We start from the raw sequence: 16662 nt of genomic DNA, 5'->3' as shown, positions 1-16662 counted from the left end.
GATTCTGTTTCTTATAGATTTTGTTTCCTTTCTTATGATATTAATTAATTGATAAAAAAAAGTAAAATGATCTGATTTATGTGTGATATTATTTCAAAAGGTGCTGAAAAGCTATGACAGTCATTTGTTGGAGAAATTGTATTTTTGTTTTATCGAACAAGGGCATCTTATTGAAAAGTTTTATATGTTTATAAATGTTCAAAGAAAAATGGCCAGTTGCATCAGAATTTGAAGAAAGTCACCAGTTTGTAGTTCATGAGCCAAAAGATTAACTGAAAATACAAAGCATTTTGAAATAATATACATAAAATATCACTATGGTCACATGGTATGACACTGCTTCAATTTGTATTTGCCCTCCCAAATCTACTCATTAAGGCCCATAGTTGGGAATTTATGCATTGCAATTGTGACTTCCCAACAGGCAACTTTACTGTAATTATTACAAGAATGACAGAGTGACAGGTAGGCATTTCCTCAAAGTTGCATGTGAAGTATGTTTCACTCGATCCTGCTTTTATGCACCTCCCAGAAGTCATATCAGTATTGTGTTGGGCATGGACCAGAATGTTTTGTGTGTTCATTCTGAAAATGGCATAGATCTAGAGTTTTTAAGGGATGGTCCAGCACAATTTTCTTTTAACTTAGTAACTTGGCTCTAACTGTTTAATTAGTTTCAGAACTCCAAATATCAGACGTTCAATATTAGAAGGCTCACCTAGAACACCCACACCCTTTAAAAATGCACTTGTTGCTCAGGAAATTAAATGTGGACCCTTGAAAATGCTGGTAAGAATTTCTGGCCTGATTGATTGTCATTGTGTGAATATTAATTTGAAGCTTATCAGTAGAACGATTTTGATAATTTCTCATTTCCTTGCAATGTAAGGCAACATCTCATCTTGCAGACAACACTCAAGATGTAATTAAACAAGAGGCCAATGAAACTACAATTATAGGTAGTCTTCATGAAAATGGACAACCTCTTTTAAAGAAAATTAAGCAAGAAGTAAGTTTTTCCTTTCTCTATAACAAGTATAAATTTTTGCAAACTTGCAGGAAACCTACAATCCAAGATTTTGGAGATTATATCTTTGAAAGGCAACAGATTCTACAAATTTTAAAATCTACCTCATACTTGCCCTATCTTTCTTTTCCCAACCTTTCTTTAATCATTGGACGCAGAAATGTAAACCTGGAAATCACACTGGATGCTGTTATTGTTTGAAATTGCTTCTGTTCAGTTTCTTACTGTTATTGTAGTGGAATCCTTAACCTGTTTATTTTAAGTCAGTTAGCTGCTCTATTAAATATTAAAATACAAGGACAGAAATTTAAAACATATTAAGTATTCGTTCAAATCAATTATAACCATAAGTTTAAAGAGCTTTATTATGTCACCCATTGGCTTTAGTTCTTTCCAATAGAAAAAAGACTCAACATCCTTTTACTAATATGTGTGATCTTTGACCCCTCTTTTCTGCACTGTGCCCAGTGTCCCTATGTTCTTTACTAATAGAATTGTATGTTGTACCTTTGATGTGTTCTAACCAAGATTCAATTCAGGTAAATTATCTACTTTAAAATTATTTATCTGTCAAAATAATGTCTAATACCTGATTTACCTTGTTTATGGTCTTGCTGACCTGCGACCTGGCTTTTAGTGATTGGTACATTTGTACTCTGAGATTCCTTTGCTTCCCTTTGATACCTGGACTTGCACCTTCCAAGCAACACGTGATATGTCTATTCTGCCTACCAAAATGTACTATCTTACGTTTACTCATGTTGTGAATTATGCGTCCATTCTAAATGTTTATTCATGTCTGCCTGTAATTTATTCTAGTCCCAACCAATTTGACATTATCTCCAAATGTAAAACGTTTGGGCTGAGTTTTCAACTTTGAACTAGGGATTGGGAATTGGGGAAATTCCTAGCTTCCCACACATGCCTCAGGAAGTTTTCTTTGTTTTGACCCAATTCTCATTGCAGGAGGTCAGTATGTGCTACAGTCAAGGCAGCTGACCTTGGAATGCTTTTACAGATAGTCACCGGGCACTGTCAAGTGCTGAAGTTGGCTGCTTGAAAGGCCTGCCTCAGTGCTTGAGACTTTATTTCAGTTTTAGAAAGAACAGTAAGGCTTTACATCCCTCATCACTCACATATACATTGACCCCTTACCTAACACTACGGGCAATTTAGTATGGGCAATTTAGTATGGCCAATTCACCTGGACCTGCACATCATTGTGACTGTGGGAGGAAACCGGAGCACCCGGAGGAAACCCACGCAGACACGGGGAGAATGTGCAAACTCCACACAGTCAGTCGCCTGAGGCGGGAATTGAACCCGGGTCTCAGGCGCTGTGAGGCAGCAGTGCTAACCACTGTGCCACCGTGGGCCGAAGGGCCTGTTTCCACACTGTAATCTAATCTAATCTAATATACTCCCGATGCCCATCCATTGCATCTTATATTCCTCCACTCACCTATTATGGCTCCTCATATGCTCCATGTCCATTATCCACCTCTCTGACCCCTCACACCCTCAATGCCAAGTTATTCCCCACACTCACCTCTCATAGCCCCTGTGACAAGCTGTGTCCTTCACCAGCTCCATGACCTCGTACGGCCTCAGTGCTAACTGTGGCACCATTCCTGATGAAGGACTTATGCCTGAAACATCGATTCTCCTGCTCCTGGGATGCTGCCTGACCTGCTGTGCTTTTCCAGCACCACACTCTTGACTGTGGCATGTTCATGCTTATTTACTCATTTGTACAGAACCAGTGACACTAGGACAGATTTTAAAAAAACTTTAACAGAGGCAGTCATTCATTCATAATTTTGTTTAGTTCCTTGAGAAAATTCCTTTCAATACAGGTTAATAAAAGTGTCAGTCTTCCAGATCCTAAAAAAGCAGAAAAAGCAATTACATTATATAGTATTTGAAACAGCAGAGTTCCAAGTAAGCTATTACTTGAGTGACAGCTCTCTGATTTAGTCTATCAATCACACCGTGTTTATTTATATTGAGTCATAGAGTACAGAATGACATCCTTTGGCTCAACTCATCTATGCCGACCAGCCATCGCAATCTGATCTAGTCCCATTTGCTAGCATTTGGCCCATATCCCTCTAAACTCTTCCTATTCATATACCCATCCAGATGCCTTTTAAGAGTTGTAATTGTACCCTCCTCCACCACTTCCACTGGCAACTTGTTCCATAAATGCACCACCCTCTGCATGAAGCAGTTGCCCCGCAGGTGTTCCCTCTTACCTTAAACCTATGCCATCTAGTTTTGGACTCCGCCAGCCCAAGGAAAAGACCTTGGCTATTCACCCTGTCTTTGCTTCTCATGATTTTATAAACCTATATAAGGCCACCTCTCAAACTCCAATGCTCCATGGAAAAAAGCCCCAGCCTATTCAAGCTATTTCTATTACATAAACCTTTCAATCTTTTCTGCACTTTCTCAAGTTTAACAACATCTTCCCTATAGAATTTTATACAGTATTCTAAATATAGCCTTACCAACGTAAATAAGTCGAGGTTTCAAGTGCTTGCAGTTTCTGCAGTGGATATGGATGTTTTGACATTTCTGTTGGCCTATAGCAAACAGAGTTTATTTTTAGAAAGTGGAAATTCATGTGTGAATGATTTTTCTTAAACCTTTCCTTAAGCACTTTAGAGTTCATTGATTCTTTATAAAATGGGCATGGAAGTACCATGACTCGACATGCAGTGTCTCCCCAAGTCCATAAAAATCTAGCCACCTTATTATTCTAAACTTCAAATCATAAATGTAAGTTCTGAACAGCAGCGATCCCAGTACTGATCCTTGTGGAATCCTACTTCTCACTTTCTGCTTCTCAGACTGTGTACTCTTTGTCCTGCTCTTTGTCTTGAAGCCAGCTAGCAATCCAATCTGTCATTTGTCTGCTGATAGCACCTCCTCCGACCTTATTTATCATGCTATTACGGGTAACTTTATTAAAAGACTTGTGAAAATATAAATAAACCATTTCCTGCATCACCATTGTCTAATTTTTTCAGACCTGATAATTGCATAATGTTCCTTTGTAAATCAAGATCATATTCCTAATCATAAAGTCTTAAATTTACTTATTAATTTCAGGTGGAGTCTCCTGATAAGAAAATGAGGAAATTCCTCACATTGGCACCATGGGAAAGAGAACACTTAAATACTCAGCTTTTCTCACAGGGTCCTTTGGAAGAAGTACCTGTATGTATGCTAAACCTTGTTACACTTGTTCTATTTTTCAACAATTTCAATTAATAAGATCAAAATCCATGTTGAAATACACTGCACTGTAAGCTAAAGTAAAGAACGATTGAACGTTCTGTTTTAACTTCTCATGATAAAATAATTCCAAAACTCCACATAAACTGTGAGTGCATTTTGATTCCTAAGGAGGAAGAATGGAAATTATTCAGCTGTAGCTTATATAGAACTAATGCCAATAGCTCTCATCCACCCTATAATATCCTACATTTTCTTATTTCTTCATAGGCTATTTGAATTTTGTCAGACTGAAGATTTGAAAGAGCTGTTTTTAGCACTGGTAACTCCTTGGTGAACAAATTTTCTGAGGTCTGCAAAATTGAATGTGGCCTCCTGTTGCACAAGAATATCATGAACAAACACTCACCCAGATCTAAAAATGCTGGATAGGTCAGCCTCTGCGCTGCCTGATCTTACATTTGGTATCTGAAGCAGGATTATTAGTCTTACTTGGCAGCACTTCTAATTATACATATAAAATTTAATCTTTGTACAGGTCATCCTGCTGTAACATGCGTTTCATTAATGCAAATTCTCTGTCACGCATTTGACAAACTGAAGACACTATTTCTAAAGCATGAACTTCTAAAATGCATGTTGGCTGTAACACGATTACATCACCAACATTAAGCGCTTTTTCTATAATGTAGGATTGCTCAAAAATGCAACCATCACATTATAGAAAAACTACCTGTACATTCTCACAAGGTTTTGCGGGTGCCTTTGCCTTGTCTGGTGCTCATACACAATGCTATTCCAGTGGCAACAGGATGGTTGGTGGGAGACTGCAGATGGCTTGGCACCCCTGGACCTTGAGGCCTTGATTTTTGTACTGTGACAACTTATCATGCATAGCATCAGTCTGCCCAGGTAACAGTGGAGCCACTAGCCATATGGTGGTGTGTCACAAATGTTCTCTTTCTCGAAGAAGACACCTGTTTACTGCATCAAAGAGCCACTGATCCTTCCTTCGGACAGCCTCTCAGTAATCTCAGTAATTTGCTGATGCAAAGCCTTCTGAACTGCTGAGAGATGCTGCTTCCCCTTGAATACTGGTATCAGCACAGCAGTCTGAGCTTGCCTGGCGAAAAGTTGAGCATGTATGGCAAGAAGTGTGAATTTCGTCCTCAATCTGATCCAATACTTGAATATTGTTTGGCTTCTATCTGTGCTTCATGGAAGTTGAGATATCAGTCACCAGATGTTATTATCAGGGCTGGGTCTGTCAGTCCTGTTGAGGAATTGGCCATCACCTTCACACTGGAAGCAGTAGGCCACAACTTCTGCACATGCCATGTCCCAAGATTGAGCAAAACCTCTCTGCTTCTTGACAATGACAGTTAGCCTGTTCATTCACCAAGCATTTGGATGCATGCCTGTACACTGCCTCTTCAATCTCTGTCTTCTGCAGTGGTAATATTTCCATATGTAGCAGAACTTATTTGTAACTTTGCCTTCCATGGAGCTAGCATACACACTGTTCTTTACTCCTGATTTATCTGCAGGTCAATCATATCTAGTAACTCAACAGGTCTTGATGCTACTTCTATGTTATCCTCCAAAGTACGTGTAAGATGAGTATCTAAATTGATAACTGTGTTTCAAATGAAGTAATTATGTGTTTTCATCAGATATGTTCTCTTGTTCTCATCATTCAGTCTGAGGTTGGCCAAACTGCATTTTTTCTTTATAATTCATTCATGGGATGTGAGCATTTCTGGCTGAACCAGCATTTACTGCCCATCCCATGTTACCCGTGCCCATCCGTTGCTCCCGATGCGGTCTCCTCTACATTGGGGAGACTGGACGCCTCCTAGCAGAGTGCTTTAGGGAACATCTCCGGGACACCCGCACCAATCAACCACACCGCCTTTGGCCCATCATTTCAACTCCCCCTTCCACTCTGACAAGGACATGGAGGTCCTGGGCCTCCTTCACCGCCACCCCCTCACCACTAGACGCCTGGAGGAAGAACGCCTCATCTTCTGCCTTGGAATACTTCAACCCCAGGGTATCAATGTGGACTTCAACAGTTTCCTCATTTCCCCTTCCCCCACCTCACCCTAGTTCCAAACTTCCAGCTCAGCACTGTCGCCATGACTTGTCCTACCTGCCTATCTTCTTTTCCACCTATCCACCCCAACCTCCTCCCTGATCTATCACCTTCATCCCCTCCCCCACTCACCTATTGTACTCTATGCTACTTTCTCCCAACCCCCACCTTCCTCTCATTTATCTCTCCACCCTTCAGGCTCTCTGCCTTTATTCCTGATGAAGGGCTTTTGCCCGAAATGTCGATTTTACTGCTCCTCGGATGCTGCCTGAACTGCTGTGCTCTTCCAGCACCACTGATCCAGAAGCTGTTACCTCAGTGCCCACCAAAACATTGCAACACACCACCTCCAAAGAAATCAGAAGATGGAGGTTTGTCTGTCCCTGGCAGCCTCTTGTTTCATGTATCTTTGCCTTCAAGACAGAGTAAGAAATTGGTGAGCATGCACAAGTTGTTTAGATGAAGTGCTTGTAAAGCTGAATGTCTGGATGTATGTGGAAAATGGGAGTCTGAATTTGGCAGTTTTATTAATTATGCGAGTGTGAATTGTGGCATATAGATTTTAGGCATGAGTCCTGTTGGCCAGATATTATTGATGGGAATGACAGTTGTGTACTGTACTATTGTGTGAGACTGATGATAACATGAGTGCATTCATACACCATTGTCACCCTTGTGAGATCATTAAACGTTCTGCCACTGAATTGACTTCCATGCCTACCTGTTCCCATTCCATTTGATGTGTGCTTGAAGGACCTCCTAATCATGTCTTTTCTACCTACTGGATGGAAAAGAAAGAAAGACTTTCATTTGTATAACATTTGTCACAACAACAAGGCACTTCAAAGTGCTTTATAACCAGTGAAGTATTTTTGAAATACTCGAGTAGAAAACAAGCAATCACGTTGCACACAGCACATTCCTACTTAGAACAATATGATAATGACCAGGTAGTCTGTTTATGTGATGTTAACTGGAGGATAAATATTGACAAGACCATGAGATTTATTCTTCAAAATGATCCTAAGGGTCCTTTTTTACTTATTAGAGGTGGATAATGCCTTGTTTTAATGTCTTATTTGAAACATGGTTCCTTCAACATTACAATATTCCCTCAGTCAAGTGTCACATATTCAGCATTTGAGATACTGTCAATCAATGAAAGGAGTATCCACACAAAGTTTGCATGCTACCTACATCTCACCAACAAGAGTAGGTAGTGGATAATCAGACATCATGATTTCTACACATGGTGATTGAATTTTGCCCCATAAATGTTTTAATTGATTGGTTTGAGTACAAGCCTTCTATAAAACATCTAATAGTTCCCTTTTTTTATGGACTGGATTTTACAGGGCACTGCAGTCCTGTCTTCCCGAGCTAAAATATTGGGTGTGAAAGCCTGCCCACAAATTAGTTTACTGTCCTACAGCAATTAAACGCTGGCAGCAGCATTAATTGTTTTAAGACGAGCCTTAGGCCCACCTTCATTCTCATCTCCCAAATATTATCTTGGAGAGCTGCCTGTCCTAAACATTGGATTTCCAGGAGCTCTGTAAGTCCAATAGCTGCAGTTGGGAGCAACAGCCGTTGCTGGGGCTGCAGCCAGGCCCACCACAGTGAAAAGCCAAAATAAATCCAGGGTCAGGGGTCTCTGAAGGAGTGGAATATCAGGTTCAAATGATTAGGGGAGCCAGACTGAAGGATGTTCTTGGGCAGATACCTCCAGGAAGATGAATGAATATTGAATACCAGTAATGTGATGAAAGCAGGATTCCATTTTCCCATTCTGTTGAGCTCTCAAGGAACTGCAATCATTTTCACCCTCTTTTGCAACACCTTTCTGAGTAGCTAAGTTTGCTAGGCTTTCCACATGATTTGGGAATTCCATTCTGCCCCTTTTGTGAGTAATGTTACTGCAAAGGACATATGAATCCCTGAGGTGGCCTCAGTAAACCAGAGGGCGGCAAGTTGCTCAACGCAGCATCAGATTCCCTTAAAGTTTCACACAGTTTGGGGGCAGATAGGTGGGCATGCCATTGGAAATTATATCACCTCCCCCCCCCCCCCCCCCCCCAAACATCCTTTTATTTGTGTCTCTGTCTCCCAAATAATTTTTAGTTTCCTGAATTGATCTTGTTTTGCTAACCACTTACTGTTAATTAAGCTGGTTTCATTTTTGATAGTTCTTGTTATAGGAGGAACATTGTGTATTGCTGTAGAACAATGGTTGCAAATTCTAATTTTTCCAGTTCACTGAACTCCCATTTCTTGTGCAGTAATGTTTGATTGGTGATGCCTCTTAATGAGGGAAATTAATATTATTATTCACATGTAATACCCCTTCTGGCAACAGCCAAGAGCAACTTAAAATCCAAATTTTTTGACTTGGCTACAGAAGATGTTGAGGTGGAGAATTTTAATTTTTATTGGTTGTCCTCCTAGCAGGACAAATAGATTTCAGAAAGGAATTGTGTTGTGTTGTGATGTGATTTTTATTTGAACAAACAACAGACATGAGAACAATACATTGTTGATTCACAGTATGCTTTTCCTGTATGTTTCCAATTGAATATCAGGCATTTTGTCATAGAGAGGTAGATCAGTGTTGCCCTGAATAACTTTCTTGAACTTCTTACTGTAAACGTATACCAGGAGATCCCTGGGAGCAGGATATCACGGGAGTTGATAGGACGTATCTAAGGAAGTTACTGGAAAGGGAAGAATATTAATTTTAAAAGAATGTTATAATATAAATGGAAATTGATTTTGATTATATACCTCATCCTAGATGCAAAATCTCCTGACAAGTTCTGTATTAATGATGCCTGTATCAGAGAAGACTGATGACATTCTTAACAAAGCATTTGCAGCACAAATGAGCAAGCAGATGGGCAGTTCATTGCAGGTATGTATGACATGTTATGAATTAGTGGTTAAGCTACATAACTGAGTTTGCAAACTTTTGGCATTTTTTAAAAGAGTTCTCCTCTACTGGGTAAGATTGAGCACATTGACTATGAAATTCAACTTGGGCAGAGGGAACAAATTGAATTCAATGGATAGTCTACTCGTAATACACCTTAACTTGAATTTAATGGACAAGTACACAACAGGCACTCTGCATTTTGTTACATGCAGAATTTCACTTCAGGGTTTGAGTTATAAGGAGAGCTGGATAAGCTGGGACTTTTTTCACTGGAACATTGAAGGTTGAGGGGTGATCCTTTAGAGATTTATAAAGTCATGAGGCGCACAGATAAGCTGAATTGCAAAGATTTTCTCCCAAGGGTTGGGGAGTTCAAAACTAGAAAGCATAATTTTACAGTGAGGAGAAAGATTTAAAAGGGACCTGAGGGGCAACTTTTTCACATAGAGGGTGGTTCATATGTGAAATAAATGGCCTGGGGAAGTGGTAGGTGCAGGCACAATTACAATGTTAAAAAGACATTTGGACAGCTATGAATAGGAAATGTTTAGAGGGATATGGGCCAAATACAGGCAAATGGTATTAGTTTAGTTGGGGAACTTGGTCGACATGGCCAAGTTGAACCAAAGCGTCTGCTTCTGTGCTGTCTGACTCTAAGGCTGTATAACCTTTAATTATGTTGTTGAATTTTATTTGCTCCCTTCTCACATTTGATGTGAAGGGAAATAAACAATTATGTCTGATGTATGAATGTTTCACTAACAGTGTGAAGTGTAGATTTATGTTTCAGAAGTTTGCAAGGTTTAAATGCAGTAAAGCATTTTTATGCATCAACATTGGATATTTTGCATTTAATATCAGAATTTAGAATCTAAAATATTCATTCTTGCATATCTGTAGCCATTCATTTTTTGCTTAATGTGGTGTTTCTAGTTTATTATTACAGTAGTCAAATGTTTTAATTTTTGCAGCGTAAAGACTTCACATTTTACAAATCACTGATGTTGAACAGGAACAGGGAGGATTTTAGCTCCTCTTTGAACCTGTTGTATTGAGGCATTATTTTCGTTTTAATTTGTTTAATTTTGTGTTTTTGAAAAATAATGTAAATACATTTTAGAATTAAAAAAGCAAGAATTCAGTGTACATTTTGGCTTTTCTTGTGTTGCTAGTATACATATTGAAATAAGTAATTTAACTACTGAGGAACAAATCCATGCACTTAAAAATGATATGCATTGGGTTTCTTTATGCTGCGACAATGAATCCAAATGCTTAAAATATTCCATCATTTCCAGTTGTTAAAACGCTAAAATGTGAGACTTTATTTCACTGGAACCTGAAATGTGACCAAATCTTGAATCATAATTTAAATGAATGGAAAATAATGGGAAATATTTGTGATAGCATTTTACTTTTGAATGGGGAGAAAATCTCTGAACTCCCATACGCATTGTCAGTAGGTTGTGCACTTGGCGTGTTTAGAAAACAGGCTCAAGTCTTTTTCACTTTCATTTATACTTAATGCTCTAAAACATAAATTTGCAATAAATTATTGCAAAACCAATAAAATAAAATGGTATATGTGAAACAAAATATTAATTAAATCATGGAACCTCACCTGAAGAAGTGGAAATAACCTTTAACTCCACAAGATTATTCACTTACTAATTAGAATTTTTACTTGTAAAAATACCAGATTTCTATCAGCATGAAATCATCTACACCAGTAATGCATATTGGTCTGGTAGCGAATTAGCACCAACTTTCATGGAAAATTAAACTTGTGTGTGGCATAAAATAGCTACTAAATTTTTCAATCCATTTTTCACCATTTGCATTAACTAAATTTCCCCCTCTACTGTAAACAGAAAAACATTGACAGAGTACTCAACTAAAATAATATTAGAGTGCAAACAACTCAATTTTATCTAATTCATACATGAATATTACATTGGCTCACGTTAAGGGCGAGTGGATGATACTGAATTTACACTTAAAGTTATAAAATACTTATAGGGAAATGAAAACAAATCATTTCATTATTCAAAGGAATTTAGTCATATTAAGTTCCAAATGTTGATGTTTTCTGGGATGGGGAAGGCTATTGATGGTATAATTATTGTGTACATTCTGTACTTGAATGTGGAAAACCGGCAGCTGGACTCGTGTAATATATTTTCAGGTATCCCAGCTGGATTTGAGAAGTCCCTGGACCTGGAACCCTGGTTAGCTGAAACTCTGTTCCAGCACTCCATAAAGCCAGTAAGAGATTCATATAGGAATGATTAGATATTTAATTGTTCTTTTTATTTAAATGTGTTTATAGTTTTCCTTTTTTGTTAAATATGTATTGTTTTAGTGGAAGAAATGAAGTAAATACTCTGAGGTGCCATTACTTACCACAATATACCTTCTTACAGAATTAGTAAGGTTAGTCACTTAAATGAATAATGTAGGCAACTACAGTAGGATAAATACTGTATATGCAGTGAGGTTATAGGTTTTAAACAGATGAATGAATTATTTACTTTCAAGCAGAGATATAACTTCTTGTGTCTTTTCTTGCAGTTTGCCAATACTTGGGAGGCTGTGGCTTGTGGGAAAACAGAAGATCAACTTATTGTAACTGAGCAAGCACGCAAATACATGAACACCTTTTCTACTCGAACATTAGTTATGTAATTTTTTTTCCAACTAAGCATTAAGAAGTTTTGAAACACGTTGTTGACTCACAATCCTCATTTCTTCTTGTGAGCTTTCCATCAATGGATGTAGAGCAATGTTATATGACAACAATTCAATGGCACAAATTTCATTCTTCACTAAGCACAATTCTGTTGTTTGTCAGACTAGAAGGGTTGTATTTCACCAGCCAAAAAGATAAATATCACAGTTATCTACAGTAAAAGATGCTTGAAGTTACAAAAATGATTCCTTCTATTTAAAAAAAAAGTTGAATAAATATTTTCAGTTCTATTCAGCAGACTGTAACATATCAGTATTCTTTTTGTATTGGGTGGCGGAAAAGCAATTAGTTTTTGGAAGTACTTCAAGACTGATGTAATTTAAATATGTAAGTTAATAAATTAAATGAAATGCACTGTTGACAAAATAGAGGTATAGCATTACTACAAACCAAATTAGATGAAAAAAATCAAGCTTTTGAAGATGTAAAATTGATAGGTTTGAAGTATTGTTTTTGTTTGATTTTTTTGGGCCTTGTTTTGAGCCATATATATTATATATAATATACATACATATATATAAGATATATGTGCATGTGTGTTTTTGTGTGTAGCTTGAATAATACGGATACTGTATGTAAAAACAAAGTTTTATGTATGAAAAATGTATATTTTATCCAGTAAGTTAATTTTGTAAATGCCAAATGGATAATGTGTTGTGCTGCTAAAGACTTTAGCATGTAGACATGCTGCATGAAATGGGCAGTAGAGTTATCAGAGAAAATGGTGTTAGTTGATCAACAATGCACTGGTAGCTAGTATTTTTTTTTAAACCTAGCATTTACAAATACAAACTTTTGGGAAGTGAAATGTTTTGTCTTATTGTGACAAAATGAATATGATGCACCTTTTGTATTTTGGGAGAACACTGATACATTCACTAATTTTTTTTATTACTTTTGTCCCATTCATTTCATATTTAACTCAAGGCATTCTGGCCCAAATGTTTTTTTAATGCATTGGACAATTTGTTCAAGAAGTCTTGGCTTTATTCTATTGTCATGTCCAACTCTTCTGGTATACATACACCGAACACTTGATTTTAAAAGTAAAATAAGTGATTTTCAAAATGTACTACCTTAATATCAGCTTGGTGCAAATTACCTGCACTAATACTTTGACTACCATTGTATAGCCACTGCCATGTACAGAAAATAAAAGTGTGTTTTTCTACTTAAAAAGTTTGTTTCATTTTATTTTTAAGAAATATTTTAAGTTGGTAAGAATTTCTGAGTTGTATGTGCCCTAAGTTGAATTATGCCTTTATACTCTGCAATCTGCCCTTTCTGGATTTCTTATGTGTCAGTAGGAAAAGGTGGTATCAGCATTAATTTTATTTTCCAGTACTTCACTAGGTTTTAATCAGGTATTTCATATTTTCTAGTGTCAGACCTTTCTGAAGCTGAATGCAAGCTACAGTTTAGTCCAGAATAGCTATGTGTGACCTCTGATGAATGTTACTTGCTTTAAAGATGATATAAATGCATGTATCCTGTTGTACATTGCTCAGAGAAGGATCATGGTCATAAAAGTATCCTGATGTACACTGTTCTTCATAAAATTTGCAACTGAGACCACAGTGCAAACATGGAACCAAAAGCTTCTTAATCAGAGCTTGTGGCCTGCATGATGTTTCTGAAGCCTTGTAAACTGTCTGCTAGGTATATCAGTTGCTGCTGGCATGCTTTAAAAATGATAAATCTCCAGGGCTGGATGAAATGTAACTCAGGTTGTTGAGTAAGCCAAGGGAAGAAATAGCCAGGGCTCTTGCCAAAACTTGCGTTTCTCTCTGGCCAAAGGAAAGGTGCCAGAGGACTGAAGGACAGTTATTCAAGAAGGAAGCAAGGGGTAAATCAGAACACTACAGACAATCAGTCTAACCTCAGTGGTGAGAAACATATTGGAAGCAATTCTAAGGGACAGAATCTGTATTTAGCTACACAGTACAGTACAGTCAGCAGGATTTTATTATGAGGAGGTCATGTCTGACCAATTTGTTTAAATCTTTCAAAGAGGTGGCTGGGTGTGTAGATAAGTGCAGTGCTTTTGATGTATTCTGTGGATTTCAGCAAGGCTTTTGATAAGGCCCTGTATGGAAGACTGATACCAAAGCTAAGAACCCATGGAATCCAAGGAAATTTGGCAAATTGGATCCACAGTTAGTTGAGTTGCAGGATGCAGAGGGTGATGGTTGAGGGGTGTTTTTCTGACAAAGTCTGTGTTCAGAGGAGTGCCATAGGGGTCAGTGTTGGGGCCTTTGCTGATTGTGGTTTATTGAAATATTAAGATTTGAATGTTGATCAATACGTTCATTTGCAATATGAAAACTTGTGATGTTAAATGGTGATGATAGCATCGGACAGCAAGAGGATATAGATGGCTGATCAGTGGCAAATGAAATTCAGTCACATAAATGCAAGGTATTGGAGCAGAGCAAACTTGGCAAGAAATTACATGATACACGATAAGACCCTGGGAAGCATCGAGAGTTAGCATGCATGTATACTAGTCCCTTAAGGTATCACGACTGGTGGATAAAGTGGTTAAGAAGACATGGTATATTTATCTCTTATTATTTGAAGCATAGAGTTTAAGAGCAGGGAGGTTATGTTGGAACTATAAAATGTTGGGTTAGGCCACAGACTATTATCTGCTGTTCTGGACTTCACATTATAGGAGGAATGTGATACATTCATTTATTGGCAGTCCCTTCAGACAAAGATGACTCTTCCAGTTTCAGGGTGATCCATAGGTGGCTCTACAGACCGATGTGATTACCTCAGGCTCTTGCACTTGGAATGGAAAGTGGTCACAGGAAGGGGTATGTGGGACATTGGTGTGTCTGTTTTCACCTGGCTTCCGCTTTTTCCCAATGGCAAATTTTGAGGTGCCCAACATCACCTTGGATGTTCCTGTATTTTGGATGGTCCTGGGCCAGTGATTCCCAGGTATCTGTGGGAATGCTGCACTTCACCAGTGAAACATTGGAGGTATTACTGAAGCGCTTCCTCAGTATACCTGAGGTTCACCTGCCATTTCACAGTTGGGAGTCCAGTACTTGCTTGGGGAGTCTCCTGTCAGTCATGCAGATAACATATGGATGTGATAGCACTGCAACGGGTCTAGAGGAGATTTACCAGGAAATTGCCTGGGCTGGAGAGTTTCAGTTATGAAGAGAAATTGAACTGACAGGTCTCCCTTAGAGCAAAGGAAACTGAGGGGACGTGATTGAGATGTATAGAATTATGAGAACCATAGACAGGAAGACATTTCCTCTTGATAGAGGGATCATGGCCAAGGGAGATATACTTAAGGAGCAGTAGGTTTAGAAAAGATGTGAAGAAAAGCTTTTTCACCCAGAGAATGGTGGGAGCTCACTCCTTGTAAGGGTAATAGAGACAGAAACCCTCATAACATTTAAGAAACATTTAGATATGCACTTGCAAATGCAAGACTTGCAAGGATATGGGCCAAATGCTGAAAAATGGGATTAAGTAATAAGATCATTGTTTTTGATTGGTGAAGATGCAATGAGTTGAAGGGCCTTTTCCTGTGTTGTAAATCACTGTGATTTTTATCCTAATTCTGAAAGAGGCATGAAGGACTGGATGTCACAGGGCCTTGATAACTGTTTGGGATGCGATCTCAGAGATGGGGGAGCTTGTGGCCTTACCTGCTGTGATCTCAGTGGGGTTTGTGATCCACAGTTTTGGAAATGCTAACTTTCCAACAAATTGAGTTTAAGGGCCAAATCTTCCTCTCATGAAAATGATGTCCAACGATCAGATTTGTGACATTGAGAAAAAGTCTTGATTAAATCCTCATGCCTTAGAATCTTTTCATTGGCTGGCAGGAAATGTATTTCCACGTGTTTGCATCTTATTATTGATTCGGCTTGCCATATTATTGCCATATTTTCAATGTTCAACTGCGTAATCAAGAAACTCACTCAATGGCACAATTGCTTGACAGGAATTCTGAGTGGCTCTCTGGTGACTCGACAGTGTACATTGCAGCTTGTGGAATAGCTGTGCCAGTCATCTAATTTCTTTTTTTATGGAACTGCTTATTCTACACAAGATATGTCTATAGTCAATGCACATATACTTCCTCGATCCTTCATTTCCCCAACCCAGCATTAGTAAAGCGCCAGCTTCACAATATCATTGTGCTTGATCTCAGCCCAATTCAGCCACAACATCAGGGCCTCAAGCATGTACTTTAGAGGTGAGAGGCAAACCAGGACTGGTATGTTTGTGGCAGATTGATTGAAGTTAGGGAAAATCCAGGTATCTTGTATCTACACAGAATCTCTAGAGTTGGTCAGATGTCAGATGCTAGCTGCTTTTTCGCTTGCTTTTTAGCTCATAAGTTCTTTAGTACTTAGCAAGAGGCAGGCAGCCTTTGTAATTTAGATCAGAGTCGTGCTGGAAAAGTACTCTGTCCAGGTGCCCCTTTCCTCATAAGAAGACAAGGCAATGCCAGGAAGCATATAGTCAGAAGAGGAAGCACACACAGGCTGCTCAGAAGTCTGGCACTCCAGAGGTACATCTCCACCCTCTCTGCCTCCCTCCAATCCATGGCTGTTCTAGTTGAGGAGAATTCACTTGTCTGTCAAGAAAAC

At 38.5% G+C, this 16662-nt stretch overlaps 1 protein-coding gene across 6 annotated transcripts in view; it reads left to right on the top strand.

Moving 5' to 3' along the window:
- myb (MYB proto-oncogene, transcription factor) overlaps window positions 1–13213 on the top strand; it is a 32591-nt gene extending 19378 nt beyond the window's left edge. For 5 of the 6 annotated variants that reach the window (XM_043686221.2, XM_087981997.1, XM_087981989.1 and 2 more), the window contains 5 exons: window positions 675–789; window positions 890–1009; window positions 4142–4249; window positions 9154–9270; window positions 11863–13213. In XM_043686221.2, the coding sequence (XP_043542156.1) occupies window positions 675–789; window positions 890–1009; window positions 4142–4249; window positions 9154–9270; window positions 11863–11976 (574 nt within the window). In that variant the 3' untranslated portion in view covers window positions 11977–13213. Of the gene's footprint in view, window positions 1–674; window positions 790–889; window positions 1010–4141; window positions 4250–9153; window positions 9271–11476; window positions 11557–11862 lie in introns of all 6 variants that reach the window. The other variant, XM_087981994.1, reaches the window with a different exon arrangement.
- The last annotated feature ends 3449 nt before the right edge of the window (window positions 13214–16662 follow it).

The sequence above is a fragment of the Chiloscyllium plagiosum genome, unplaced genomic scaffold, assembly GCF_037043375.1.
Source record: "Chiloscyllium plagiosum isolate Xiang-an unplaced genomic scaffold, Cpla_swu_hap1 HiC_scaffold_3, whole genome shotgun sequence".
Lineage (NCBI taxonomy): Eukaryota > Metazoa > Chordata > Chondrichthyes > Orectolobiformes > Hemiscylliidae > Chiloscyllium > Chiloscyllium plagiosum.
This window is presented reverse-complemented; position numbering and strand designations above follow the sequence as displayed.